The sequence below is a fragment of the Pristis pectinata genome, chromosome 4, assembly GCF_009764475.1.
Source record: "Pristis pectinata isolate sPriPec2 chromosome 4, sPriPec2.1.pri, whole genome shotgun sequence".
NCBI classification, from domain to species: Eukaryota; Metazoa; Chordata; class Chondrichthyes; order Rhinopristiformes; family Pristidae; genus Pristis; species Pristis pectinata.
Genome location: NC_067408.1, coordinates 27,661,907 through 27,689,852, shown reverse-complemented (window position 1 = coordinate 27,689,852; position 27,946 = coordinate 27,661,907). Strand labels below are relative to the sequence as shown.

General features: G+C 39.5%; 1 protein-coding gene across 6 annotated transcripts in view; it reads left to right on the top strand.

Moving 5' to 3' along the window:
- The window catches only part of LOC127569622 (rho GTPase-activating protein 26-like), a 127,591-nt gene that overhangs the window by 18,610 nt on the left and 81,035 nt on the right, over positions 1–27,946 (top strand). For all 6 annotated transcript variants that reach the window (XM_052014420.1, XM_052014426.1, XM_052014423.1 and 3 more), the window contains 4 exons: positions 18,545–18,640; positions 22,997–23,058; positions 25,081–25,152; positions 26,865–26,966. In XM_052014420.1, coding sequence (XP_051870380.1) covers positions 18,545–18,640; positions 22,997–23,058; positions 25,081–25,152; positions 26,865–26,966 — 332 coding nt within the window. The remainder of the gene's footprint in view (positions 1–18,544; positions 18,641–22,996; positions 23,059–25,080; positions 25,153–26,864; positions 26,967–27,946) is intronic.

The window sequence follows — 27,946 nt, the reverse complement described above, 5'->3', positions numbered from 1 at the left end:
CCATGTCAAGCTTCCTCCAAGATTGCCCCCATGCCCTAAATGCACACTTCTCATACCTTCACACATGCTCCATCCAAACTTGTATAATTTATGAGGCCCACCTCCTACACATTTGATTCCACACTGACTAAACTACTTACATCTAGCCACTCTTCCTCACCCCGTGTTATCTGATCAAATAAACAGTTCCATCTCTTCTGGTAACATTGCCCCTTTCAAAGTTTTAGCGATCACCACACTGTTACTACAGCCTCTCCATTAAATTGTTTATCCAACACTCCTTTCTGAATGACCTGCAACTTCCCCATGTTTCTGTGCTGTATATCTCTATGACTCTGAAACCCAGCTTTAGACATGTTCTAGTCATCACTTCACAAAAGAGTATTGTCAATTGGCTTCAGATTTTGTAACAAAATGACTATAAAAGTGAAAAAAAATCCTACAGTTCTGTTAAATAATTAAGAGAACTAAGCTGTTCATAAAGGATGTTTGCTTGTGGATCAAAATTCTTACTCTGTTGCCTTATTGATCTTGCGTTGAAGATATTTACTGGATCAACAGATTTAGGACTGAGATATTTGAAGAAAATCCATTCTGCATCAACCCTTTTTGACTGTAATATTTTGTAAATATGCTGTAAAGATCTTTTACAAAATCTATAGTGAAAGCACACTTGTGCTGCCAGAGCAGTATTCAGGAATGCAGCGAAGGTTACAAATTTCTTCAGTATGTCTACTATCCAAAGTAGTTCACTGTGTAGCTTTGTTCTGGTTGCTAGGTACAGGACTAATTGCCTAGTCAAGAGCTACAAGAGTCTGCTGTCACTGAAGATTTCTATTCTTTGGAGTTATTAGGTCAGCATTAATGGCTTTGTACTATACTAGGATTAGACTGGTTCCTGGTGCACGTTTCACCACACAGTAAATAATCTTGTTTCAATACAGAAATGATGAGTCAAAGAGTCATACAATTGAACATCACAGAAAAGGTCCTTCAGCCCAACACATCGATGTCAACCGTTTTACCTATCTACTTTAATCCCATTTGCCTGCATTAAGACTATATCCTTCTATGCATTGCCTATTTAAGTGTCTGTCTAAATCTCTCTTAAACATTGTAATTGTATCTGATTCCACTACCTCCTCTGGCAGCGTGTTCCAGATGTCAACCACTCTGTATATAAAAAAACCCTACCCTTCGGAGCCCCTTTGAAACTCCTTCCTCCCATCTTAACCTATACCCCTGTGTTTTTGATACCCCTACATTAAAAAAAAGGTTTTGACTATTTACCCTATCTATATGTCTCTAAATCTTATATACTTCTCTCAGATCACCTCTCAGCCTCCTTCACTCCTGGCTGAACAAGACCAGCCTATCCAATCTCTTACCATAACTAAAGTCCTCCAATCCAGACAACATCCTGGTGAATCTCTTCTCCATTCTCTCCAGATCATTCTGAAAGTTAAGCTTCTCTCTATTTTTCTCAGCTAAGAATACTCATAATTGGAAGAAGTAAACTAACAATGGAAAGTTCCAGCATCATTGATGACAATATACTCAATTCTCCATTGCACAATTGTTTTACCAGGGATTTCAGAATACAGTGATCTCAATTGAAAATGAATCACAATTACTGACATTCACTACAAGCTTCCTCAAAGATGCCAATAGTTAGCAACGTTTGCATTATAACCACAAGGACTTCAAAATGTATGATTACAGCTTAACAAAACTGGGAACAATGTTAAGAACTCAGGCATCGTTTGATGGTTGTTGCAGGAGAAGATTTTTATTTGCTCACAGGATGTGGACATTGCCAACAAAATTGCCACTTATTGTCCAATCCAAAATGCCTTGACCTGAGAAGGAAGATAAGGTTCAACCACTTTTCCATTGTGGGATTCAAAATCCTGTCTCTGGAACATTGGTCCACTAAATTATATACTGCCATACCCCCATATTAATGCTATGAAATACTTCCTTGCAAACAGACGGTTCTATACTATAGCAATGAAGCAGCAATCTTTCTGTTATGCTGAACAGTGTTTGATTTGGTTCCTTTAAGATGTCCAATGTAAATACAGAGGCATTCAGAGGGGTAGGAATCACTGCTGGCTAGTAGACCACTAGCATTGTGAGACTGTCTAAGGCTATGCTGGTGCACTGAAATTGATGGTGAATTTCAAAACTTCGAGATATAGGAACTGGTCTGTATCTTATCCACAGATCTTATCCGGAGTCTTTATTGTCCATTTGCTGTGTTGTACAGTAATGTTTGGTAGAGGAGCTATTATTTACGGACATTAATTGCAAGGCCCATTCTCTCAAAGGCTTGGACAACTTGGAGCCTGGTCTCCGAATGTGTGCATTTGAAGCTGGAACCTGTTAATTGAAGCTCAATGGCTCTGGGATGGAAGCGATGTAGGTTGAAGAAATTCTTATTTGTCACGTAGAGTAGCTCCGTTCCTTTGGGCGAGTTGTTTGGGTGATGGCACAGCCTTTCTTGGCACCAGCCTATAATGTGGTTCAGCCTATTTAGTACCCTAGGTTAAAATCATGGCTTGTGTGCTATCATGTGGCAGACATAAGATAGGGAAAAAAAATTCCACAGCTGCCTTGTCTGCTAATATTTGTATTATGGTTAGGCATAACTGACATGAGTACAACATATACTTGTGCTTTAGGGTGGAATTTTCATCAGTTCTAAATGATTCACAACCAACTGATATCTTACCACTAAAATGAATAACAGGTTATTAAATGTTAAAATCTAAAGATAAAGTTGTTGTAGTTGGGAACTGCGGTTTGGAAGAATGTGAAGACATGAGAGAGGGTGTTGAAGAGATTAACATCTTCCTGGAATTAGAACTTCAGTATCATGGAAAGACTTGAGAAACTGGGGTCATTCTTGGAGCACAGAAGTCTCCTTGCAAATATAAAATTCTATTGTTGGTACTGCAAATCAGCAGACCTGAAGATCACTCCTTGCAATTATTCCCACATCCAAAAATAAAATGGAATTGAATAAGGCATTTACTAGTACAACATCAAGAACATAGTTATTATTTTTAATAATATTTGAAGGAAATGTGCCCTTAATTTGTCAAGATGAAACTAGATTGCTCTGAATGGGAAATGTTTAAATTGCCATGCAGCCCTCCTTGACAACAATCTTTCATAAATGTATCTAAAATATGCCTGTGGGATATACAAACATCCTCCTCTCCCCCAACAATTTTTGAACTCAAATCATAACCCAATGAAATTCTATGGCACTGCTGAACTTGCATACCATTTACCCGATGAGAATGACATACTTTCAACAGTTCTTAATGGTATCACCCATTGGTAGCAAACTTTTCAGTGAATCAAGAATTTCAAATTACTGAAGGAGTAAATTTGTTTAGCAAGTGGCCATTTATTTTGGTTATTCTTTTACAAATTGATCTTGTTTTGCCTTTATTGGAACACAGTAGAGTAGACAAAAAATTCTGTGTATAACATGCACATTGAAATGATGCTGCATTGGAGACATGGCAATTTTAGTCTGGGCTGCTATAAAGTATTAGTCTAAAGCACTTGTACTGGGAACCACAACTTCAAAACATGTAGAAAGACAGAAGATAGGAGTACGCTATTTGGGGCTATTTGTTCCACAATTCAACAAGACCATGGCTGATTGTCCACTTCTGTACTCTGTCCCTGATTTCTTCCCATATTTTTTCTCTACCTCCCTCCTGAATTTATTTGGTAACTTGGCCTCCACTGCCTTCTGTGGTAGAGAATTCCACAGATTTTGTAATTCTGTCTGGATGAAAATAATTCTTCTGATCTTGGCATGTCCCATATCTTGAGACTTTGATTTCTAACTCTGGTCTTCCCAGATATTGGGAGCATGCTCTCTGCATCTGGTCTGTCTGGTCCTCTTGGAATTTTACAAGTTTCTATGAGATCTGCTTGCATTCTTTTAACTCCAGTGAATATAGGCCTAATCAACTCATTATCTTGTGCTACGTTAGTCCTGTCATCCCAGAAATCAATCTAGTTAACCTTTGCACTCCCTCCATGGCAAAAAAAATCCTCCTTCAGATACTGCAGAATGAAACTGCACATAAAGCTCACCAAAGCCTTGTACAGCTGTAGCATAACATTCTTGCTCCTGGAACTCAAATCCTCTTCCAAAGAAGGCCAACATACCCTTTAATTTTCAAGTTATTTGGTGCACCTGAATACTTGCTTTCACTACTGGTAAACCTTGATTTGAGTAATGGGAGTGGGCAACACATGGGCCCATGGGACATTGTGCCGTAGGTTGGCTCCCAGAGTGGGGATCCTAATGATCAAGGTCCACTGACAGTAAAGAATTTATTCTATCTAATAGTTCCTCTTTGATCTTCCTATTTTTTTGACCACTGAACCAAGTCTCTACACCTCCAAGTTATTGAATATGGAGAGGTGATGAAACCTGGCATGTTCTCAGTCCCCAGATTTCTCTGTGTAAATGTTGGGAAACTGCAGGAACATGTCACTCCACCACTGGACTCCATGATGAGACTAATGCTGGAGTACTCCATGAAGAGTGCAGTGACAGTATTTAAATATAGTTTTGAATATTCTTCCATGTTTGAACATCAAACATTCACAAACATTCAGCCTCTGACATTTTTGAAAAGTTGGAGTGGAGAGATGATTTGACAGAGTCTCAAGATATTTTGGAGCATTGGCTTGCACTGTGCCTTACCAATCAGGAGACAGCCTGACAACTTGCCTCCAGCTTTGTGTAGGTAGTGGTGCTGTTGCTTCATCACTCTCTTAGGCAGGCCGGATGGAGTGTGCAGTGCATGTTGTGCACAACTGCTTCATTAATATAATTGAAACTTTTTAACAATCTATATGTATGTGGCTTCTATTTCTGTCAATCCAATGATTTTGTATTCATTTTTCTACTGTTAATGCAGTAAAGATGTTAATAGGCATTTTACACTCTGGAACACTCGAGTTGCTGGCATTTCAGGTGGCAGCTGAGGCAATGGAGAAGTAGGACCATGGGAGCGATTGGACCAACCTACTCGTAGTGACAAGGGAGTGCCTTGTCTGGCTGTTGATTAATCAGCATATTTGTTAACCAGCACCTATCAAGTCTGGCATGTGCCAAGTAACCAAACATATACTGCTGTTTACTCCAAGAAATGCAACGTCGACCTGCATCTTTTACCTCTGTCTTTTAACAAAAATTGAATATGAACTAATTGTATAGCTCTTTCTTAAAAATTACTACTATCCAGTTTGTCCACTGAGTGTGGTGAGTTGATGTGGTTAGGAAGAGGATTTGCTTTTATTAGCGATGTGATGACCAGATGTCATTGGGTGGTGCAGAAAGAAACTGCATTGCAGACTACCTGCATCACATATAACCTTGGTGCTTTTGCACAACACAAAGTGGAACAGAAGTCTCTTTCATCTCATCAATATCAATGTATCTTCTTTCACCTTCGTGCTATAAATACTGTACATTAAAACTGTTGAGGTAAGAATTTAAAAATCTATCAAATGACATTGCAGTATTCACAAAAAAAAACATTCACAGGCAAGTTTTTACTGAGATAGACTGGTCTCGTGGTTTTGCAATAACTAGATGTTGATTAATATTACCTTTTAATATAGCTACACACATATAGCTTTTTGTGAATCCATTTTCAGTGCAAATTATTTACCTGCTTCAAGATGCACTAGATAAGGAGATATAAAAGAAAGCTCTTGGGAAGACTTGATGAGAAATTCTGGCTGAATGATCTAGTGTTAGAAGTTGTAACAAATGAACAGAATATGGGTATTAATTTTTTTAATGAGATAGAACCACTACATTTTGTTTTACACCATGCTCATTAGTTGCTGTTTGTTTTGATGATTAAGGGCATTTCTGAATCAAATTTTCCTTGGTGACCTGATAGTGGGATTTGTTTTTACATATACCTTTCTTTCATCCATCTCTAAAAGAAATCTTGGTCTTATGCTTGCAACACAATTAATGGATGATGAAATTCTTTCAAGAATAAGCACTTCACAATTTTGTGCATGTATCCTTATAGAAAGCCCAAGGTTTAGTCATCCAATTTACTGACTTTTTAAATGGTTCATTTTACTGGCAAATCTGTTGTTTAAAACAAAATTTAGTTGCATCAAGTATACTGTACATTCCAAGGTATTTGCTCCAATTTCATCTAATCCTTTCAGCCTGTCCTCTGTTCCTTTTCGCCTTCTGCTTATCTAGCTTTCCTTCCCCCTTCATGCAACCATGATATATGCCTCAAATATGGGATCACATTCCACAATTTTTCCAGACTGGTTAAAACGTTTCTCATAATCTCCTATTGCTTCATCAGTGATCATCCAGTTATGACCCAGTTTTGGAATTTTTCAAAAATAAAAGTTCATATTCATAATCTGGATGTAAATGCAGGAGGTATGGTTAGTAAGTTTGCAGATGCATAAAGATTGGCAATGTTATTGATAGTGAGGAGGTGGTCTTCAGCTACAGGACGATATTAATCAGTTAATAACATGGGCAGAAAAATGGCAGATAGATAGAATTTAATACATTTTTGGAGATCTAAGTTGGCTGGAATATACACAATGAATGATAGGACCCTAGGAGGTCCTGAGGAACAGAAGGATCCAATGATTCCTGAATGGAGCAGCACAAGTAGATAAGGTGTTATGAAGGTAAATGGGGCATAGAATATAAGAGTAGGGAGGTTAAGGCACAACTTTGTGGGATATTGATTCGGCCACAGCTGGAGTACTGTGTGCACTTCTGGTCACCACTTTACACTGGAGATGGTGCAGAGGAAATTCACCAGATGTTGCTGGGAGGGAGTAATTCAACTTTGGGGAGAGATTGGATAGGCTTTCTTTTTTTTTGGAGTGGGGAAAACTGAGGGGGAACCTTGAATGTACTGCCTGAGGGGTAGGTACTCTCAGAATATTTCAGAAGTATTTAGATGAGCATTGAAATACCATGGCATAGAAAGCTCTGGGCTAAGTGCTGGAAAGTGGGATTTCCATAGATAGATACCTATTGGCTGGCATGGATGTGGTAGGCAAAAGGGTTTGTTTCCTTGCTGTGTGACTCTGATTCTTTATCAAAGGCACCCTAGTTTCAGCCTCAAAAATTATTTGTGGTGAAGCAACCTTATTAACTTAGAGATAATGTCAGACACAATTCCCGTCCCTGATCACTACCACACACCTGGGGTGGGGTGCATTGGACCATGGAGTGGCATAGTGGTACAGCTATAGAGAAGCTGCCTCGTAGCTCTAGCGGCCTGGGTTCAATCCTGACCTCTGGTGCTGTCGGCGTGGAGTTTGCATGTTCTCCCTGTGATTGTGCGGGTTTCCTCTGGGTGCTTCTGTTTCCTCCCATATCCCAAAAACATGCAGGTTGGACACTGTAAGTTTCCCCTGGTACATCAATGAGTGGTAGAATCTGGGATGTGTTGATGGGAGTGTGGGGAGCATAAAATGGATTAGGATAAAATTAGTGTAAAAATTTGTGCTTAATGGTCAGCATGGACTCAGTGGGCTGAAGAGCCTGCTTCTGTGCTGCATTTCTTTATGACAGTAAGTTGAAATCTCTTTCATGCTTATCCTATTAAACACTTTCATTAGTTTAAAGGTTACAAATTAGCCTTCTGTTTTCCAGTGAGAAGAGCCAAGCCTGTTCATCCACTCTTGACAAATATATTCTCTTAGTTATGGTATTCTCCTTGTGAGTCTTGTCTTACTAACATGGAATCCAAAATTGTACACAATGCTCTGCAATAGTCATCTGACCAAGGTTTGACACAAGTTTAACATTTCTGCTTTTTGCCCCTGTAACGTTGGAAATGGACACCCAGGACTTCAATTACTGTCTAAAACAACCCTAGTAACCTGCACCACTTTCCCTGGATTGCTTTACTTTTGTAACCCCTTCAGACTCTCATCTTCTGAGCAAAATGCATCAGCTCACATTTGTTTATATTGAAATTGGTTTGTATGTTACACACCCATTTGATAAGCTTATTAATGTCTTAATATACTGCCACCTTTTTCCTGCACATTCCAATTTTGTGGTGTTGCAAATTTTGAAATTGCACTTTGATTTCTGATTCCAAATTATTGATACAAGTTGTGTACCACTGTAGAAAGCTGGTCTGACTAACTACCCTCAATTTCTAATCTCTGTCATCATAAAGAAAAATACTGCACTTGCTGGAAATCTAAACAAAAAGACAGAATGCTGTAAATACTTAGCAGTTCTAGCATCTGTGGAAAGGGAAATGGAGATGAAGGTCCAGCATTTTCTGTTTTTATCCCTAATTTCTGTTTTCAGGTTTATAGCCAGTTTGTTATCCTACTCCTCTTTTTCTGAACCTGCTTGATTTGATAGCTGTGTGTCTGGTATGTTTGCCTACAATTTTCTCAGCATCTGCAAAGGCATTTTGGTCATGAGCTTGATTGAGCCAGCAAGTTATTGGCAGATCAATTGATGTTAAATGAAGGAAGTTCAAAGGAAATCAGGTAGGCTTGGACCAGATGATTGTGGTGTGGCGGTGCCTGGCGGGTTGTAAAGTGGGGTTGGGGCAAGGATGGCTGCTAGTGATTGCTGGTGGGGGGCATGGACGTGGTGGGCCAAAGGGCCTGTTTCTGTGCTATGTGACTCTATGACTCTATAACATTTCCATTCAAATGAACATGTTCACAGATCCTGCCAGGTCTAACGTGCCAGCACAGCCAAAGTAGAATTTCCAGGGAATCTCAGCAAGCTCCTGCTCTAGTGGTTAAGTCCATGAAGAGTCTATTGGTGGAGCAGAGCTTGGAATTGCTGATGGAGTTTGACCAGTAAGTTTGGGAAACCTTACACATGTGCAGGAATCCCAAAACTGCCTGCACGTACACTGAGAATTGCAGCGGATCTGCATAGAACTTCCATTGAGAAATGCCAGCTGCTGGCAAACTACACTGTAATCCAGGCCAACATCTACAGAGAGGATGTTGTGTTTGCTTCAAGTATATATAAAGAGAATGTACTTGCATGATTCCTGGATAACTCAGTGTCTTATAATCAATCAGGATGCTGTTGTGATGTGAGAAACAATATAATCCCTCTTGTGCATAGCAAGATCCCACAAACAACAATGTGTTAATTCGACCAGATAATCTCTTTCTCATGATATGGATTGAAGTTTAACTATTAGGCAGGATCCAGGGATAACGCCACTACTGTTCTTCAAACGAATGATGTGGGATCTTTTATAGTCTCTTGGAAGCAGTTGGGGTGTCAGTTTAATATCTCATTAGGAAGGCTTGCTGTCTTTCCAGAAATGCAGCATTCTCTCAAAACTGCATGGTAGGCTGGCCTGGAAGGTTAGAACACATGGGATCCAGGGTGAGATGGCAAATTGGATACAAAATTGGCATGGTGATAGGAGGCAGAGGATGGTAGTGGAGAGTTGTTTTTCAGATTGGAGGTCTGTGACTAGTTGTCTACCGAAGGGATTGGTGCTGTGTCCTTTAACGTTCATCATGTATATTAATGAGTTGGAAAAGAATGTAGGTAGCATGATTGGTAAGTTTGCAGATGACACTTAAATTGGTGGTATAGTTGTCAGTGAAGAAAGTTATCTAAGGTTACAACAGGATATAGATCAACTGGGAAAGTGAGCAAGGGAGTGGCAGGTGCAACTTAACTTGGACAATTGTGAAGAGATGCATTTTGGGAAGTTAATTTTTCATACAGAGAGTAGTTGGTATTGGTTTATTAATTTCACATGTACGGAGATACAGTGAAAAGCTTTTGTTTGCGTGCCATGAGTACGTTGAGGGAGTGAAAAGGAAAACAGAATGCAGAATATAGTATTACAGTTACAGAGAGAGTGCAGTGCGGGTGGACAAATAAAGTGCAAGGGCCATGACGAGGTAGATTGGGAGATCAAGAGTTCATCTTTTAGCATATGGGAGGTCCGTTCAAGAGTCTGATAACAGTGGGATAGCAGCTGTCCTCGAGTCTGCTGGTGGGTTCCCAAGCTTTTATATCATTTGCCTGACAGGGAGGGGAGAAGACAGAGTGACCAGGATGGGAGGGATCTTTGATTTATGTTGATTGCTTTGCTGAGAAGTGTAGATGGAGTCAATAGAGAGGAGGCTAGTTTGTGTGATGGACTGGACTGTGTTCACAACTCTATGCAATTTTTTTGCAGTCTTGGGCAGAGCAGTTGTCATACCAAACTGTGATACATCGGGATAAGATGCTTTCTATGGTGCATCTGTAAAAATTGATAAGAGTCATTGGGGACATGCTGAATTTCCTTAGCCTTCTGAGGAAGTAGAGGCATAGGTGTGCTTTCTTGGCCATAGTGTCCACATGGCAGGACCTGCGCAAATTGTTGGTGATATTTATACCTAGGAATTTGAAGCTCTCAATCATCTCTACATCAGCACAATTAAATCAGACAGGGCTGTGTACTCCACCCTGCTTCCTGAAATCAATGACCAGCTCCTTCGTTTTGCTGACACTGAGGAAAAGTTGTTGTCTTGACACCATGCCACTCTATCTCCTTCCTGTACTCCATCTCATCATTGTTTGAGATCCGGCCCACTATGGTGGTGGCATCTGCAAACTTGTAAATGGAGTTGGGGCAGAATTTGGCCACACAGTTGTGAGTATATAGGAAATATAATAAGGGGCTGAGGACATAGCCTTATGGGACACCGATGTTGAGGATAATTGTGGAGGAGGTGTTGTTATCTTTACTGATTGCGATCCCTTGGTCAGGAAGTCAAGGACTCAGTTGCAGAGGTTGGTGCAGATTCCTGGGTCTAGCAGTTTGGAGATGAGTTTGTTTGAAATTATGGTGTTGAAGGTTAAACTATAGTCAATAAATAGGAGACTGACTAAGGTGTCTTTGTTATCCAGATGTTCTAAAGATGAGTGTAGGGCCAGGGAGATGCATCTGCTATGGACCTGTTTTGGTGGTTGGTGAATTGCAGTGGGACGAGGTTGTCTGGGAGGCTAGAGTTAATGTGCACCGTGACCAGCCTCTCAAAACACTTTATAACGGATGTCAGAGCCACTGGGCGATAGTCATTAAGGCACTTTACCTTATTTTTGTTTGGCACCAGGATGATAGTGACCTTCTTAGAGCAGGTGGGAACTTCAGCTTGAGGAAGGAGAGGTTAAAGATGTGTGCAAATACTCCTACCATCTGCTTCGCGGAGGATCAGAGGACATGGTCGGGGACTCCATCCGGCCTGTCGCTTTCTGCGACTTCACTCTCGGAAGGCTGATCTGATGTCTGCAACGATGACCATGGGTACAGGTGCATCAGAGGCTGTCGGGGTGGGTGTCTTCATTTCACTGACCTTCTGTTTGAATTGAGCATAGAATGCATTGAACTCATTGGGAAGGGATGCCAGCAATACTGCCTGATTGCTTTGTAGTCCATTACAGCATGCAAGCCTTGCCACAATCAATGGCTAGTATGGGACTCTACCTTGGTCTGGTATTCTCTCTTGGCATCCCTGACGGCTTTGCCATCATGGTATCTGGATTGAGCTGCCAGAGAAGGTGGTGGAGCAGGACAGTAACAACATTTAAGAGGCATCAGGACAGGTATTTGAATGAGCATAGAAGGATATGGAATTTATGCAGGCAAGTGTGACTGGTATAGATAGATATGATGGTCGACATAGACGCGGTGGGTTGAAGGGCCTGTTTTTACGCAGTATGCCTCTGACTCTATGTGCATAAATTGTTCTGCATATGTGGATGGAGTGAGAAAAGAACCCATAATCTTCTGATTTGGGAAGAGTACTTGAAACTGAGCCATGTCTGAAGTATGCAGAGCTACCAAACTCAGCCATTTGTATCTTGAATACTTTTATTAGCAGGACTGTTTGAGTTTGAAGTGTTTATTTACATTTCTTTTGGCTTGGTCAAAACTTGAAACCAATATTTGCAGTAGTGGAGTGTCTTGTGGTCTTTCCACAACTTTTCCCCTCTTCAGCTCAAATAAATCCTGGAAGTGCAAACTGAAGTTGCTGTCAAAAATCAATGGGGATCTGGGACCAACAATCCAAGTTCTTAAGCACAAAGAAGGAAACACAACAAGTTTGGATTAATTAGTTTAGGTATTGAAGAGCTATAAAGAAAGGTATATATTAGAGAGAGCATGAGAGATTGTATGGAAAAAAAAGGGAAGAAAGGAACAGTTAAAACATTTTTAAAGGATCTACAAGGACAGTTTTCTACTGGCTTGAAAGCAACTGAATTTTGGGACTGAAGACATTGAGTGGTATTACAGCACCACCATAAATCCTATGATTAAAGGAATCCTTGTGTGGTTAATTATCAATCCAAATTTTCTGCAATAAGTTTAAAGGCTAATTAATGCAGATAATGCAGCAATTTTCTAAGTTATTCAGAGACTGGCAGTAAGATTTTCTTTGTGAGAGGCATATGGGGTTAGAATACCGTTCTTTGGTTTTTTCTTTTAAAGTGTACCTGCTACAAGCTGTTTACTTGTTGCTTAGCTCAAGAGTTGACTCTACATTACACTGCTGAGACATAATGTCTTCTGAACTGACCAAGCAAATCATTCACATAAAAATACATCTTGAGATTGTCAATAAATAGAGTTTGGCAAGAGTTCCCAAAATCCTTAGTCTTGAAGCCAAATTCTGGAGTCCACGTGGCAGCTATTTTGTTGGAAAAGACCTAAAACTTAATTTCCACGAGGTAAACTCTGTTTCTTATTTGGGAGCTAAATACAGCACTTAATAAGTATCATAATTCATCTATTCTGACGAATTTGCATTTGTTGCTGGCAAGATGAGTGAGTGAATTTAATGAGAAGAAAGAGAGACTAGCACAAATGTGCATTGATGTTATGCTTGTTCATGCCAGCTTTTCTGACCCCCCAGGCATCCTAAAGCACTTTATAGCCAGTTAAGTAGTTTGAAATGTATCCTTTCTTGTATTATAGGAAACGTGGCAGCCAATATATGCTCACAGCAAACTCCACAGCTAGCAGAATGGTGATGACCAGATTATGTGGGTTTTTTGGAATGTTTATAAGTGGGTAACTCCCTACTCTTCAGAATATTGTTATGGGAACATTCTCCTAAGAGGGCAGAAAGTGCCTCAGTTTACCTCCTTGTGTGAGGAATGATAACTCCAACAGTGTGGTCATCTTTTAGTACGGTGCTGGAGTCTAGAATGTGTCCTCAAGTAAGTGAGTGAAGTCAGACTTGAACCTGAAGCCTTTTGAAGTGGTCAAGATTGCTATCACTGAACCAGCTGAGACATATACAGTATATCTGTATTAGTATGAAAGAGATCCTTGTGCAGAGTTGATCATTTCATTGGATCTGCATTAAGGTGATATTAAAAGGTCACTGATATTGGCAATATTTGCATGGATAGTGTTTGGACCTACCTACTTTCATGTTTTAAAGTAGAATACAGATTAAAAATGACCAACCTTTTGAAAAGCATGGTGCTTAAGTTATTTAACATATCACTCCTTCATAACTTCAGCGCTATTCTTTCTCGAATCTGTACAGAAATTAGTCCACGATCATTATGTACAGTAAATCATTGTATGGGTTGGCTTAATTGCAGGGAAGAGTAGGGAACAACAGTCATAGATGTGAAAGCAAATCATAGAATCATGTAGAATGTTAAAACTGCAGTGTCCCACATGAGTTTTCTTCTACCCTCCTTTATCTGGTCTCCACAACATGATATTCCTTTCTTCCTCGTGTTTACCTAGCTTCCTTTAAAATACAGTGTGGAGAAGTTACACAAACAACAATGAAATATATGATCAGGTCCAGTCTTGGAATCCTGTGGGATGAAAAATTAATTTAAAAACAAGGTGTGTCCATTTTACTGTGTGCCCTACAAATATTGTAGTGCAAGTGGCCACATTATTATGCTCTTAATACTTTTGGACTTCCCTACCCTGGGGAAAAGACTGTGGCTATTCAGCTTCTCTGTGCCCCTGATGATTTTATAAACCCCTCATATTTTATAAAAGTCGTAGCTTATCCAGCCTCTCCTTGTAACTCAAACCCTCTAGTCTCGATGACATCCTTGTAAGTCCTTTTCTCACCCTTTCCAGTTTAATGACATCCTTCCTATAGCAGGGCAACCAGAACTGTACACAGTACTCCAAATGTGGCCTTTCCAATGTAAGGTTATGTACCAAAATGAAGAATAAACCAATGCAGAAAAGAGAAGTGAAAATAGGGCAGCATGTAGACAATAGTGACTATAATATACTACACTTTAAGCTACTTATTGAGAAGTACATAAGTATGACAAAATAGAATAGTAGGTTGGAAAAAAGCTAATTGTGGGGGGGTCTGAGAACAGAATTTGGAAAAATAAGATGTAAAACAATACAGATTGGCAATGCTGTAGAACAGCAATAGGAAACATTTAAATCTCTGTTCAGTAAAGGAAAATAACATATATGCTAGAACAAATTAACCACTAATCAAATGACTGAAAATATAAGGGATCAATGAGAGTAAGGAAAGAATGAATACATGGACAGCTGAACATGGCCAGAGCAAATAAGAGAAATTAGGAAAGAGTAAAAGAAAACAAGTAGGAGAAAGCAGGGAGAAATACTGAAGTGAAATAATAAGAGGGCATAGAAAAGTAGTACATACTTTAAAGACACAAACTTTTTCACACACGGGGTCGTCCATATATTGGAACGAGCTGCTGGAGAAAGTGGTAGAGGCAGGTACAATTACATCTAAAATACACTTGGTATTGGTTTATTATTGTGACTTTTACTGAGTGACTTGTCTTGCATACCGTTCATACAGATCAATTGCGTGGAGGTAGTACAGGGTAAAAACAATAACAGAATACAGAGTAAAGTGTCATAGCTCTAGGGAAGAGCATTGCAGGTGGACAATAAGGTGCAAGGTCAAACAAGGTAGATTGTGAGGTCAAGAGTCCATCTCATTGTATAAGGGAACCGTTCAATAGTCTTATCACCATGGGATAGAAGCTGTCCTTGAGTCTGGTGGTACGTGCCCTCGGGCTCTTGTATCTTTTTCCTGATGGGAGAGGAGAGAAGTGAGAATGACCTGGGTGGGTGGGGTCTTTGATTGTGCTGGCTGCTTCACCAAGGCAGCGAGAGGTATAGACAGAATCCATGGAGGGGAGGCTGGTTTCCGTGATGCGCTGAGCTGTGTCCACAACTCTCTGCAGTTTCTTGTGGTCCTGGGCAGATCAGTTGCCATACCAAGCTGTGATGCATTCAGATAGGATGCTTTCTATGGTGCATCGATAAAAGTTGGTGAGTGTCAAAGGGGACATGCCAAATTTCTTTAGTTTCCTGAGGAAGTAGAGGTGCTGGTGAGCTTTCTTGGCCGTGGCATGAACAGGTGCGTGCATAGGAAAGGTTTAGAGGGATATGGACCAAATGCAGGCAAATGGGACTAGCTCAGTTAGGCAACTTGGTCAGCATGGATGAGCTGGGCCGAAGGGCCTGTTTTCCATGTTGTATAGCTCTGTGACTCTATGATTCTGGAATCCTTGGCTTAGCTCTAGAAGGATTGGAGAGGAGTTGATGTTTCTGGTACTAAAAATTGGGGAAGGCTTGAAGCTGAACTGTTCAAGAAGAAGTTGAATGGGACATGATCCACATCTTCAGTGTTGACATTGCCTTCCTCAATGCTGTCTGGTTTTAAAAAAACAAAGGGATGCCTCCTCTCTTGTGGAGCTATTAATATTGAAACTTACTTCTGTCTTCACAGCTGCAACTAACACTATATTTCCAAAAAGTTGCCATGGATTCCTTTTTATGTCATTTAGGCCCAAGAGCAAGTTTTGGTGCTGTGCTTTGCATTTTTAACATGCTTCTAGTCCATTTCATTCCAGTACATCTGGACATAACAGAGAAAAGGAAAATAGGACATCCTCTATCTACTGTGAATGAGAAGATATGGTTAAGCATAACTGGTTTATATAGTTTACATTATACATAGAGAAACTGAAATTTATAATGGAAATTGTGGCTGAATTACATATGGAAATCAACATTTTCACCAAAAGGCTATTTTTGATTTTGAAATAAAAACAGAAATTGCTGAAATACTATCTGTAGAGATGGAAACAGGGTTTAATATTTCAAAGCATTGACTTTTATTAGACTTGACTTTAACTTGCTCTCTACACGTTCATAAAGGGGGCAGGGTGGAGGGGAAGGGGAAGAAAGAGAGGGAAACAGATGGAGTTGGAGAGAGAGAGACTCACTTCACTGCCACTCCATTCTCTTTTTTCAGTTAGACGGAGGCGATATTCATGTAAATTTAACTTGATTTCTGAGTGAATAATGAAGTGATTTTGTGGGTAGCTCTTTATCTGATTGCTTCTTGCTGTTCTCCATTATTTAAAAATGTAAATATTGCATTGGATTTGGGGAGAGGTTATTACTTTTTTCAAATAAATACAATTCAGAGTTCCAGTTGAATAGTTTTGGTGTTAAAATAAAGCCTCCATATGCTGAAAATTCTGAAACCTGAATGTGTTCAGCTTTCATCCCTTTGTCATCAGAGTTCAAAGCTTTATTCAGAGTGTAGTTTCTTGGCCTCTATGCTTTATATATTTCTACCATTGTGACAGCCTGACTGTTTGTCCCATTACTTGTTAAAGCAAACTGTTAATAGCTGCTTTTGGAGAATTTTATCTTAAATCCTATTGTCTTCCTTTTGCTGCTATACTTTAACTCACTGGCAGAAGCCGAAGAGACTTTTAACATCATGTGCTCTAATCCTTAAGGTGACTTATCTTGCTCATCGCTAAGACCTTTCCGACATTTGCAAATCAAAAATGTGATGGAATTTTGTTCATTTGCCTAGATGAGTTTAGCTTCAGCAATACTTGAGAACCTTTACACTGTCCAGCATAAAGTGGTTTGCTTAACTGCTCCCCCCAGAGACTACTTGGAACACTTCCTCTTAGTTTCAATGTGTTTGTACCATTCGTAAAATACAATTCAACAACTGGACAAGGCTTCTTTGACGTTACCTTCCAAACTTGTAACCTTTCCCACATTGGACAACTGGTGTTGTGGGAGCTCTACCACATCTGAGGTTCTTCAATATCATACACCATTCTGACTTGGGTATATATCATTAACCTCATGGTTACCGGATCAAAACCACGTAACATACCTTCCCAAAGGCACTATACCATTTGAACTACACCAGATCCAGAATGCAACTTGCCATCTTCTCAATGGCTGTAGCCCATGAATGAATTAAAACAAAATCCCTGAGAATGATGGAAGCATCTCATTCCATGAAGGACTTGTTGAGGAAAGACTTGTAGGACTGCAAAAAATTGGTTTAATGCTGGAGTCTGTTGCTTATCTATATGTTTGGATGTGCTGTTGTGATGTCATTGTCAGTTACATAGAAGCACTGTATGGCTGTCATTGAATCTGTTTTGCTGAGGGAGAATTTTTGATTTAGCATATGAAAATACTGAAATGAAAGTGTGTCTCAGTAGCAGAAGATTAACAATGTGAGCATATCCCTTTGTTACATGGCTCTGATAGTGAAGAAAGCAGGAGGTGAGGTTCTGTGCTGACATACTGTCGAATTAATTATATTGTAACTTTACTCAATTTAACACCCTCACAGATGACCAGGTTGACAGACTAGACAGTGGGAAAGCCAGCAATAGAAAGCTGTGGGTGTGGACAGTTGAGGAAGGTCAATATATTCCTCGAAAAGATTGGGAGTTGGAGTAGGTGTCATATCAAGCAATCAAAAGGTGATGGGATCGGGAGGGATCACAAATCTGCATTGAGAGGTGATCTATTTATCAAGGTAGCAGATATGCTGGATGGACAGGTGGTGCGTTCCTGCTTCTCCAGATTCACTGGTAGTTGTGTAAATAAAAAAAATATTTAACAGTTGCATCCAAATCTTTAGCTGTTTCGGTGTCTCAAACCCTGAAAAATTTAAATCACTGTCAAAATAACTATTTTAGTCTCAACTGAATATAATTATGGATTTGACTCATCGTGGCTAGTTATTTGAATACCCATCATGGTTAAATAGAAGCAGGTAAGTTCATGGTGCACTGAGGGTGAGTGTCACAAATTTGTCCATTTTTAATCCCCTCTGTTAAAGTTACCCTGTAGTGTCATTAAGAATCTTGAATGGATATGGAAAAAAATTCCTCCCAAAGGAAGGAAAGAATAAATGAACCCACTTCAACTTAAAGACTTCCAGATGTCTGTATTAATGAGGGCTTAATAGAAAGCTGTAATAATAATTTCATTTATATGGCATCAAAGCACAACAAAAACCCTCTATGCACTCCACATAATGAATTACATTGTCTGTAATTAGAGTGACCGTTATATAAACACTCAGCCCGTGGCTCATGATACATCCAAAGAGAAGAATAACTGAAATTTTCTGTGGAGTTTTTATTGTGATACTATTTTCTGTTTTCTGAATTTAGATCTGTCTGTCGCAAAGAGGAAGTTTGCAGAATCGTTAAATGAATTTAAGTTTCAGTGCATTGGAGATGCAGAGACAGATGATGAGATCTGCATAGGTGAGTTTTATTTATATTCTATTCACTGCATGTGCTTAGTGGGAAGCTTCATGAAGTACCAAAGCGATAATTTGGTACAGGGCTATAGCACAAAGTGGATTTATGGCAGATTGGTGGTCTTTTGTACACTGGTTCTTGATTTCTATTGACTTCAGTGTTTGCAGTAGTTGTCTAAATGGGGCAAATTGCAGCATGACTGGTGCATAGTATGAGATGGATATAGCCCAAAATGGTAGGTTTTGAAGTGCATTTGATGAAGAAAGGTGAAGTGCAGAATCACTGATGCATTGTGCAAGATGATTATGACTTGGAAAGACAACTTATAATTCCAGGTAGGTGTGACTGCTTCAACGTTATTTGTACATGTGATTTTTAAATGGAGTTTTGGGGGAAAGAAAAGTAAATTGTGTTTCTATGTGCTACGTGATTTGTCATATTTTTTTTCCCTAGTCTCCATCTCACTCTGGCCTAAAAACCAAACAGGTGTCATTCTATTTCTCCTACAATCATTTTAGTGGGAAGCAAGTAAAATGTAAAGGACATAGGGAAAAAGTGCAGGCTCAGTAGGCTGAATTTCTTCCTTCATTGCTGTATCATTTTATGATTCCATGGTTATTGGTGTGGGAGTGAAGGCAGTATACTAAATATTGCAATAGACTCACCTGCTATTTGATCTTTTGAGGTTGCCTTTCACAGAAGAGATTTTCTGCAGATGTAATACAAACGTCTTTTGGTCAATTTACAGTCACTTCTCTGCTCTTGGATGAATATTTGGTAGCCACTGTTTTATCCCTTAAATGCTTGGTCAAATGCTACATTTGATTGGTTTTCCTTAGCCTAAGCTGGAGTTTGCCTCCATTTACCTGAATGAGACATGGTATAACATTGATTAGTTAGCCAGAGTTGAGCTGTAGTGTTCTGCACATGAGACTTGGCTGTGTCTACATCTGGCTTGCTGTGCATGTTGTGCATAGATAAAAACTTATCCATTAGTTTATAAAGCATCTCCCATGTGGTCCTCCTGTCATTAAATTTGCCACCTTCCTTTCGTTTTTTTCTTGGTGCCTCCTCCACTAGGATGTGCTGTTCACAAAGTTCATCATACTGTTTGCTCTTGCATAACATTTTATCTCATTGCCTTAAATGTTGTGCTTGTTAAAATTCCTCCTTTTTCTCTGCTAATTATTCCAATCCTTCCTTTGAAATCTTAATTTGTTACCTCAAAGTGTAATCCCCCCAACAAAAACTGAATAACGGTGTAGGTTTAGTTTCAATCTGGTTACAACTCTTCCTGAATGGAAGGACAGCCATAGTTTATATGAGTTGGCTGAGAGATTGTTGGTTCCTTGATTCCTAAAAGTTTGGGGACCTTGAATTGTTTTTTTTTGCTATAGTTCATAATTCAGTATTTCACTCCTACAAAATTGGCATGATTGAGAAGGTTCGGTTAATTAGCATCTAAGAATTCACAGGATATGAATGTCATGGTTAAAATTCATAGGTTCATTATGCGGAAGCATCTTGTGTTTGGTTTGCCCTTCACTCTGAATGGGGCTGCTTTCAGATGTTCCTTTGTTCTCATTAACTGTGACGTTTCATTAATGAGTATCTTGAGTTATGTCTCGAGATGTTGAACCACCATATGCTGAACGATTCTCTATGCCTTCAAAGTGATGGTTCTGTGCTGTGGTGGAGGTGGTTAGGAGGGGTAGTGTCTGGGATTTTGTGCTTGGGGTTGTTTGAATTGTGCACAGAGTTGAGTGTAAAGGTTTGATGCAAAGTGAATTGGGCAACTTCAACATAGTTTTTAAGTAGACGTTGACCTGGCTATAAGACTTGCTAATTTGCCAGTAATTGTCTCAATATTGACAATTTTAGTCAGATCAGAAAATTAAATGGATTTTGTGTGTGTATATTTGTAGGTGATTGGGGTGGTTGGTTGCTTGGTGACAATAAAATTTTCATGCAAAAGGAAAGAAGAAAATCATGTGAAACGGTGGGGTGCAATTCAGTGAAACTATGGTTGGGAAGTAGATTCATTGGGTCATACAGCATGGAAACTGGTCCTTCAGCCCAAATCATACATGCTGACCAAGGTGCCTATCTATGCTAATCCCATTTGCCTGCTTTGGCCCATATCCCTCTAAACCTTTCCCATCCATGTACCTGTCCAAATGTCTTTTAAGCATTGTAATTGTACCTGCCTCGACCACCTCCTCTGGCAGATTGTCCCATATACCTATCACCCTCTGTGTGAAAACCTTGCCCCTCAGATCCCTTTAAATCATTCCCCTCTCACATTAAACCTATGCCCTCTAGTGTTAGACTCCCCTACCCTGGGAAAAAGACTGTGACCATCCACCTTATTTATGCCTGTCATAATTTTATAAACCTCTATATGGTCACCCCTCAGTCTTGTTTGCTGCAGGGAAAACAGTCCCAGCCTATCCAATCTCTCTCTATAACTCAAGCCCTCCAGTGCAGGCAACATTCCTGTGAATCTTTTTTGCATCCTCTCTTGCTTGACTATATCCTTACTATGGTGTGGCGATAAGAGCTGCACACAATACGGCCTTACCAACGATTTGTACAACTGTAATACGACGTCCCAACTCTATACTCAATGCCTCAGCTGATGAAGGCAAGCATAACCATATGCCTTGGCTCACCACTCTGTCTACTTGTGTCGCCTTGTTCAGTTAACTGTGTACTTGCACCCAAGGTCTTGCTGTTCAGTAACACTTCCCACGATCCTGCCATTTACTGTGTACATCCTGGCCTGGTTTAACTTTGCAAAATGTATCACCGCACTTATCAGAGTTAAATTCCATCAACCATTCCCTTGCCTACTTGTTGTTTAATTCCTGTTGTAACCTTAGACAGCCTTCTTCACTGTGCACTATACCACCAATTTTGGTGTCATCTGCAAACTTACTAATCATGCCACCTACATTCTTCTCCAACTCATTAATATACCTGATGAACAATAAAGGACCCAGCACCGATCCTGTGGCAGACCACTCATTACAGGTCTCCAATCTGAAAAGCAACCCTCCACTACCACCCTCTCCCTCCCTCAACCAAGCCAATTTTGCATCCAAGTTACTATTTCACTGTGGATCCTCTGTATTCTAACCTTCTGGAGCAGCCCACCTTGTGGGACCTTGTTAAAGACCTTGTTAAAGTCCATGTAGATAATGTCCATTGCACTGCCCTTGTCAATCCTTTTGGTCACCTCTTCAAAAAAAAACTCAGTCAACTTTGTGAGACATGATTTCCTATGAACAAAACCATGCTGACTATCCCTAATCAGTCCTTGTATGGAGAGCAAGGAGAATCTCGTTAATTCTTTCTCTTGTTCCTCAGTATCTGTTTATTAATGCATACTATTTTGGTTTTGCTTGGGGATATTTTTTGGGGCAGAGTGGAAACTGAATTTCTTCTGTACCAGTTAAATCTAACTACTGGCTACTAGAGATTGGTAATAAATATAGGATAAATTAGCAAGATCTACATTCAGACAATGAATTAGAAATCTTGTGTTTCATTCTTTCTTCCTCTACACAAAACATTGAAGTTTTGTCATTTCCCTTCAGTAATTCTGACTGTTTAAAGTAGGTTAAAAGCTGACAACTCAGTAAAAGTTTATTTAGCTTGAGCTGTGGCCACATTGTTCTTCAGGTATTTTCAGGTTCATTTGCCTAATCAAGAAAATTATTTTCGATTTTGTTTCCTCATGACTGATTGTTGACTTTGTTTTTGTTATTCACTCGATTTCAAAAGGATGAGATAGATTTACTCCACTCAACAGCATGGCCTGATTTTAGGTATATTCTTGAAACTGGCAACTGCCTCTCTCATTCATGGCACATCATTGGGACAGACTTACAGCAAACTCACTTCCATGAAATATATTTGTTTGTGAGTTGTTATCATGATACATTATTGGACAGAAAGCAAAATGAATAAAGGAGCTGTAACCACCAAAATTGTTGGTCGTTATAGTTTACATCAATATGAATATTTACAGCATTTTTGTATTTTTGCCTTAAACTACAGTGAGGACCTATGGGCTGCTTTTTTTTTTGAGTTTTGAATATGTTAGTGGGTCAAAAGTATGCATAAGGGTAAATGCACACTCTCGCTTCTACTATAAGAAAGGTGAAATTAATGCAGGGGGCACAAGATGAATTAATGTTAACTTATGATACTGCACTTCTAGTCCTTTTTGTGTACAATGTAATTAATGCCAAGAATACACTTGTGCCATTTTAATTGTAGAATCATCAGTCAATCCCATTGTTGGTTTTGGAGGAAATCATGGTTTTGTTGACTGATTTACACTTTTCTTTAAAGCAAAATCACTTCAAGAGTTTGCAGGAGTTCTAAAAAACCTTGAAGATGAGCGAGGGCGTTTGGTGAGTGGCATTTTTAAATTTAGAAAAAAATTTTATTTACAGCGTGGGAACAGGCCCTTTCGGCCCAATGAGTCTGTGCCGCCCATTTTAAACCCATATTAACCTACCCGTAAGTTTTTGGAATGTGGGAGGAAACTGGAACACCCGGAGGAAATCCACACAGACACGGGAGAACGTACAAACTCCTTACAGACAGCAACAGGAATCGAACCCCGATCGCTGGCGCTGTAATAGCGTCGCGCTATTTTGATCAGTACATTTATAACGTTGGGCTGTTTTTGTAAAGAAGGACATTGAGAAAGCTGAAATAGAGTCTTGGAATATTGTAAGGGCAACACATAATATACTATTTGAATGTTAAGAGTAACAGGGAAATGGAGATCATTGTGGGACTGTAAAGCAGTCCAGTTAGTTACAGGTGCAATTATGCCCTCTTCTGGATTACATTGAAAATGTACACTTCAACTTTAATGTTTGAATCATCTCATTTCAATTGAAATATTTTCATTAAAAATATACATTTTAAGTTTTATACTAAACCTTTTGGTGTAAGATCAATTATATGGGTGGGTGGGTGCAGGGGGGTAGGGTTGCTGCGTCAGTCTTTTGTGAGGCTCTCCAGGTAGCAATATTCTTTGCTAAATACCTGTCATCCACAAGCTCCTAAATTATGTAGAGTGGAGTTTGTGAAGGAGGTCAATTAATCCTCCTAGTGGTGGCAGTGTGAGGAGTTACAACGTGAGAGAAAGGATTGTGTTGATTAAGATGACTGGGAAAGAGGATAGGTCATGATAGGAGACTGTCATTTAAAGAGATGATTGATGGCGAGAATCAAATAGATGGGCAGTTGGTTAGTTGAATGATGGATCGAAGGGAGGGTCTGTGACTTACAGTAGGAACGATCACTCAGGAAAAACTGCTAACGAATAATCTACCTGGAAGAAGATTTACATCTTGGACTTTCCAGCATTGGTCCAGGTAAGGCTGGGCATCATTTAAGTAATATTAAAGACTTTGCAGTTAAAGATGATTCAAGGGTTTAAGGATTATTTGCAGGTTTTGGGTGCAGAATCATTTTGTCCAAATGAGTTTAAGATGACCATTGCACACTGCTTGACTTTACTGTGCAACATACAGTATGCTTGGAGGATCTGAAACAAGACTTTGGAATTACGCTACCAGTGTACTTGTGATAATATTCCATCATGTAGCACACAACGGTGTTGCACTGCATGATAGAATTCCTATGCCATTGCTTGTTTCTTTATCAATACTGACAATAGTATAACTGTTGGAAATGTATTCTTTGCCTTGAGAGCATTTCACAAGTATAATGAAATAACAGGGGCCACCTGGGGAGGGAATTGACTTGACTGAGTAGGCACCAGCTTTAGCTTGCACACACTACTCGAGCTAAGAGCTATTGAAATAAGTATGTTTGGTTTATTTTGCACTGTTCAAGGTTGTACTGAGAGAAATGTTAAGCAGCATTTGCAGTTGAAATGATTTTTGTTTGCTGATATAATTTATTCCGTTGGTAGTGCAGATAGAGCCCACATTTTTATTCTTGAGAATCTCACTTCTTGAGGAGAAGGCTGACAACTTCTTCTGAGGCAATCAAGGATGGGCAAGAATTCCAGACTGCCAATGTCATTCACATTGCTAGTCTTAAATAAAATACATGTTATTGATTCTGCTTCTTAAAAAAAACTTTCAATAGAGATCTAACTTTGTTGTGAGATGTGAAGGAGAAGGATTGAGTCCTTGTGAAAAATAAATTTGGAAGTACATTGCCATAGCTAAATTTGGAATGGCTTTGATCTTTGATTTCAGAAATCTAGAAAGGTTGTTTTGCTTTTGATCATTGGTTTTACTAAAGCTTAATGTAAGAAATGATTGCTGTGAAACTACTCGCACCAGGTTGAAACTTATAAGGGAAGGGAAGTCTTTTCAAGTATTCAAGTTAAATTTCTCTGAGTTTTCTATATTTTCATTTCTAATGTTGGTTTGCTTTCATATCAGATTGAGAATGCAGCTGATGTCCTCATCAGTCCATTGGAAAGATTTCGGAAGGAACAAATTGGAGCTGCAAAAGTAATTTGCTCGATATTTTGACTTTGTTTATTCCATTTCCTTCCACTTTGCTTCATACTCCTTGTTATTTCCTTTTTACTTCCAAAACCTCTTCTCCAAATAAAATTGAGATTGGCTTGTAAAACGTACTCTTCTGTTGTATTGATGGCTTCCTCTACTCAGGCAAGTTTGTTCACTTTCTTATCCGATTTGCCACACACCATGTTGTAGCTTAACCTGTTAGAGCTCAATGAGACTCTGATTTACAGAAAGATTTTGTCCTGAATCAAATTATTGTATTATACATTTAGACAAAATAAATGTGATTTTAAAATTGATTTTGGTATCTACAGTTTTTTTTGCCTCATTCAGGGCAGTTGTAAAAACATAAAATGAATTCAGTGAGAAATAAGATTTTCACTGGAATAAAATTTGCTTGTTCGCCAGCCATCTTTCATAGAACAGTACAGCATAGGAACAGACCTTTTGGACCATGATGTCTGTGGTGACCATGGCGCCAAATTAAACTAAATCTATCAGCCTGCACATGTTCCATATCCCTCCATTTCCTGCATGTTCATGTGCCTGTCTAAACATCTCTTAAACGCCACTATCATAGCTGCTTCCACCACCACCAATGACAGTGCATTCCAGGCTCCTACCTCTCTCTCTGTACAAAAAAACTTACCCTGCACATCTCCTTCTCCTTTAAACTTTGCCCCTGACACCTTAAAGCTATGTTCTGTAGTATTTCTAACTCTGACTGTTTATCCTATATATGTCTTTCATCATATAAACCTCTATCTGCTATGTGCTCAACCTCCAATGCTTCAGAGAAAACAACCCAACTTTGTCCAACCTCCTTTACAGCTAATACTCTCTAATCCAGGCAGTATTCTGGTGAACCTCTTCTGCACCGTCTCAAAAGCTTCCACTTCCTTCCCATAATGGGGCAACCAGAACTGCATACAAATTCTATGAAATGCTATTGTCTGTTGACCTGGGAAATAAATGAAAATCCAATATAATGTCCTTCTGATTAATTAGGGTTACATTTATAAGAAAGGTAATAATGCATATGAACATTTGTGAAATTAAACACTCCATTTGACACAAAGACTGTTCGCTTTCAATTCATTTTTAATTTAGTTTTGATGGCTTCGACTAAAATTTCCACAGGTTCAACTGATCCCTTGCTAAAGTCACACTCGGACTTAAGAAATCCTCCTGCTAGAAACTTTGCCCAAGTCAATTAAAGCAGCACATTTTAACTAATGAGTTTGTGCGCAGGCACCCTGTTTGGCATCAAACTCCTGTGATTCCCTTGCTCTCAGCTGAACTTTCTTGCACTCTATTCCTGGAATTCCTCCTGAAATGGCCTCAATCATTGCTCCCTGAAGTTAAGAGTGCCTACTTAGTTAATCTAATCAAGTGTTGAAATGGTGTCTGCTTCAGCAACAGACATTTTCTAAATTTTCTGCAATTACATGACTCTGTGTAAATACATATTTTCACCTGTTCTCTGTCTTGAATTTTACAGTAACTTCCCCTGTTGTGATGTTTATAATCACTGGAAATAATCCATTTCTGAGTACTGTGACCCATCCATCCATTCAGAAGTTTTTAAACTATTGTATCAAATCAACTCATAAGCTCTTTCTGCAATAAAAAGCATGAATTGAACTCTGCCTGATATCTGAAGTGTTATTTTTACCCATCTTTCCTTTGTGTAGGAGGCAAAGAAGAAATATGATAAGGAAACAGAAAAGTACTGCAATGTACTGGAAAAACATTTAAATCTGTCATCCAAAAAAAAGGATTCTCATCTTCAGGAGGTAGTTATTTTATTCCTGCATCTGCAATGAATTTGGAAAACTGATTTTAAATCTATAATTTGTTCAACATTGTATTTTTCATGGAGCCACAGGAGACTGTCAATGCTGGAATCTGGAGCAACAGACAATCTGTTGGAGAAATTCAGCAGGTTGAGCAGCATCTGTGGGGTGGCAGGGAGGTGAAGGAATTGTTGACATTTCAGGTCGAAACCCTGCATCAGGTCTGAAAGTGGGAGGGAAGGGGGAGTGGTGAGACGGAGGCTAGTCAGTGATTGGTGGACTGAGGAGGGGTGAAGGATGATGGGCAGATAGAGCCAGGTAGGGGTGGGAGAAGGGTGGAGTTGGGATATGGAGGCAGACAAAATAAGGCAGATGGAGCTAGATGGTGGAAGGGGAGGGTGAAGGTGGAGATGGGGATAAGCAGGAACATAAAGGCTACCAGAGCTGGAATATGATAAATAAGGAAGGTGATAATTAGAGGAGAGTAGACAAATGGAACTGGATGGGGGAGGGTGGGTAAAATGTGTGGGTGGTAAGTGGATGGAACCAGGAGGGGAGGGGGACGGTATGAAAATGGGTCATGGGAGGGGTGAAGGGGGTATGGGAAAGGGAACAAAAATGAGATAATCAGAAGTGGGGGGGGGGTGTGCAGTGAAAACACAGGAGATGAGGATTAGCTGGAATTGGATATCTATTTTTCATTACCAACCTACTTTAAGCTGAAAATCTCAAAACTGGTTCCATTACTAATTAGAGTAGAGGGCCTCATAAGTTCCAACCTGCAACCTATGGTTGCAGTCTGGTACATGTGTCCCTTCTGAGAAACTTATCAACTGTGATCCATCTCTATACTAGTAAAGGCAGACCTTATGCAAAATGAATGTTTTACGATTAGCATACTCCAGTACTACGATAGGAAGACTTAATAGGATTAAAAATAAAGCCCTCAATTCACATGCCTATTTGGGCCTACGGGCAAG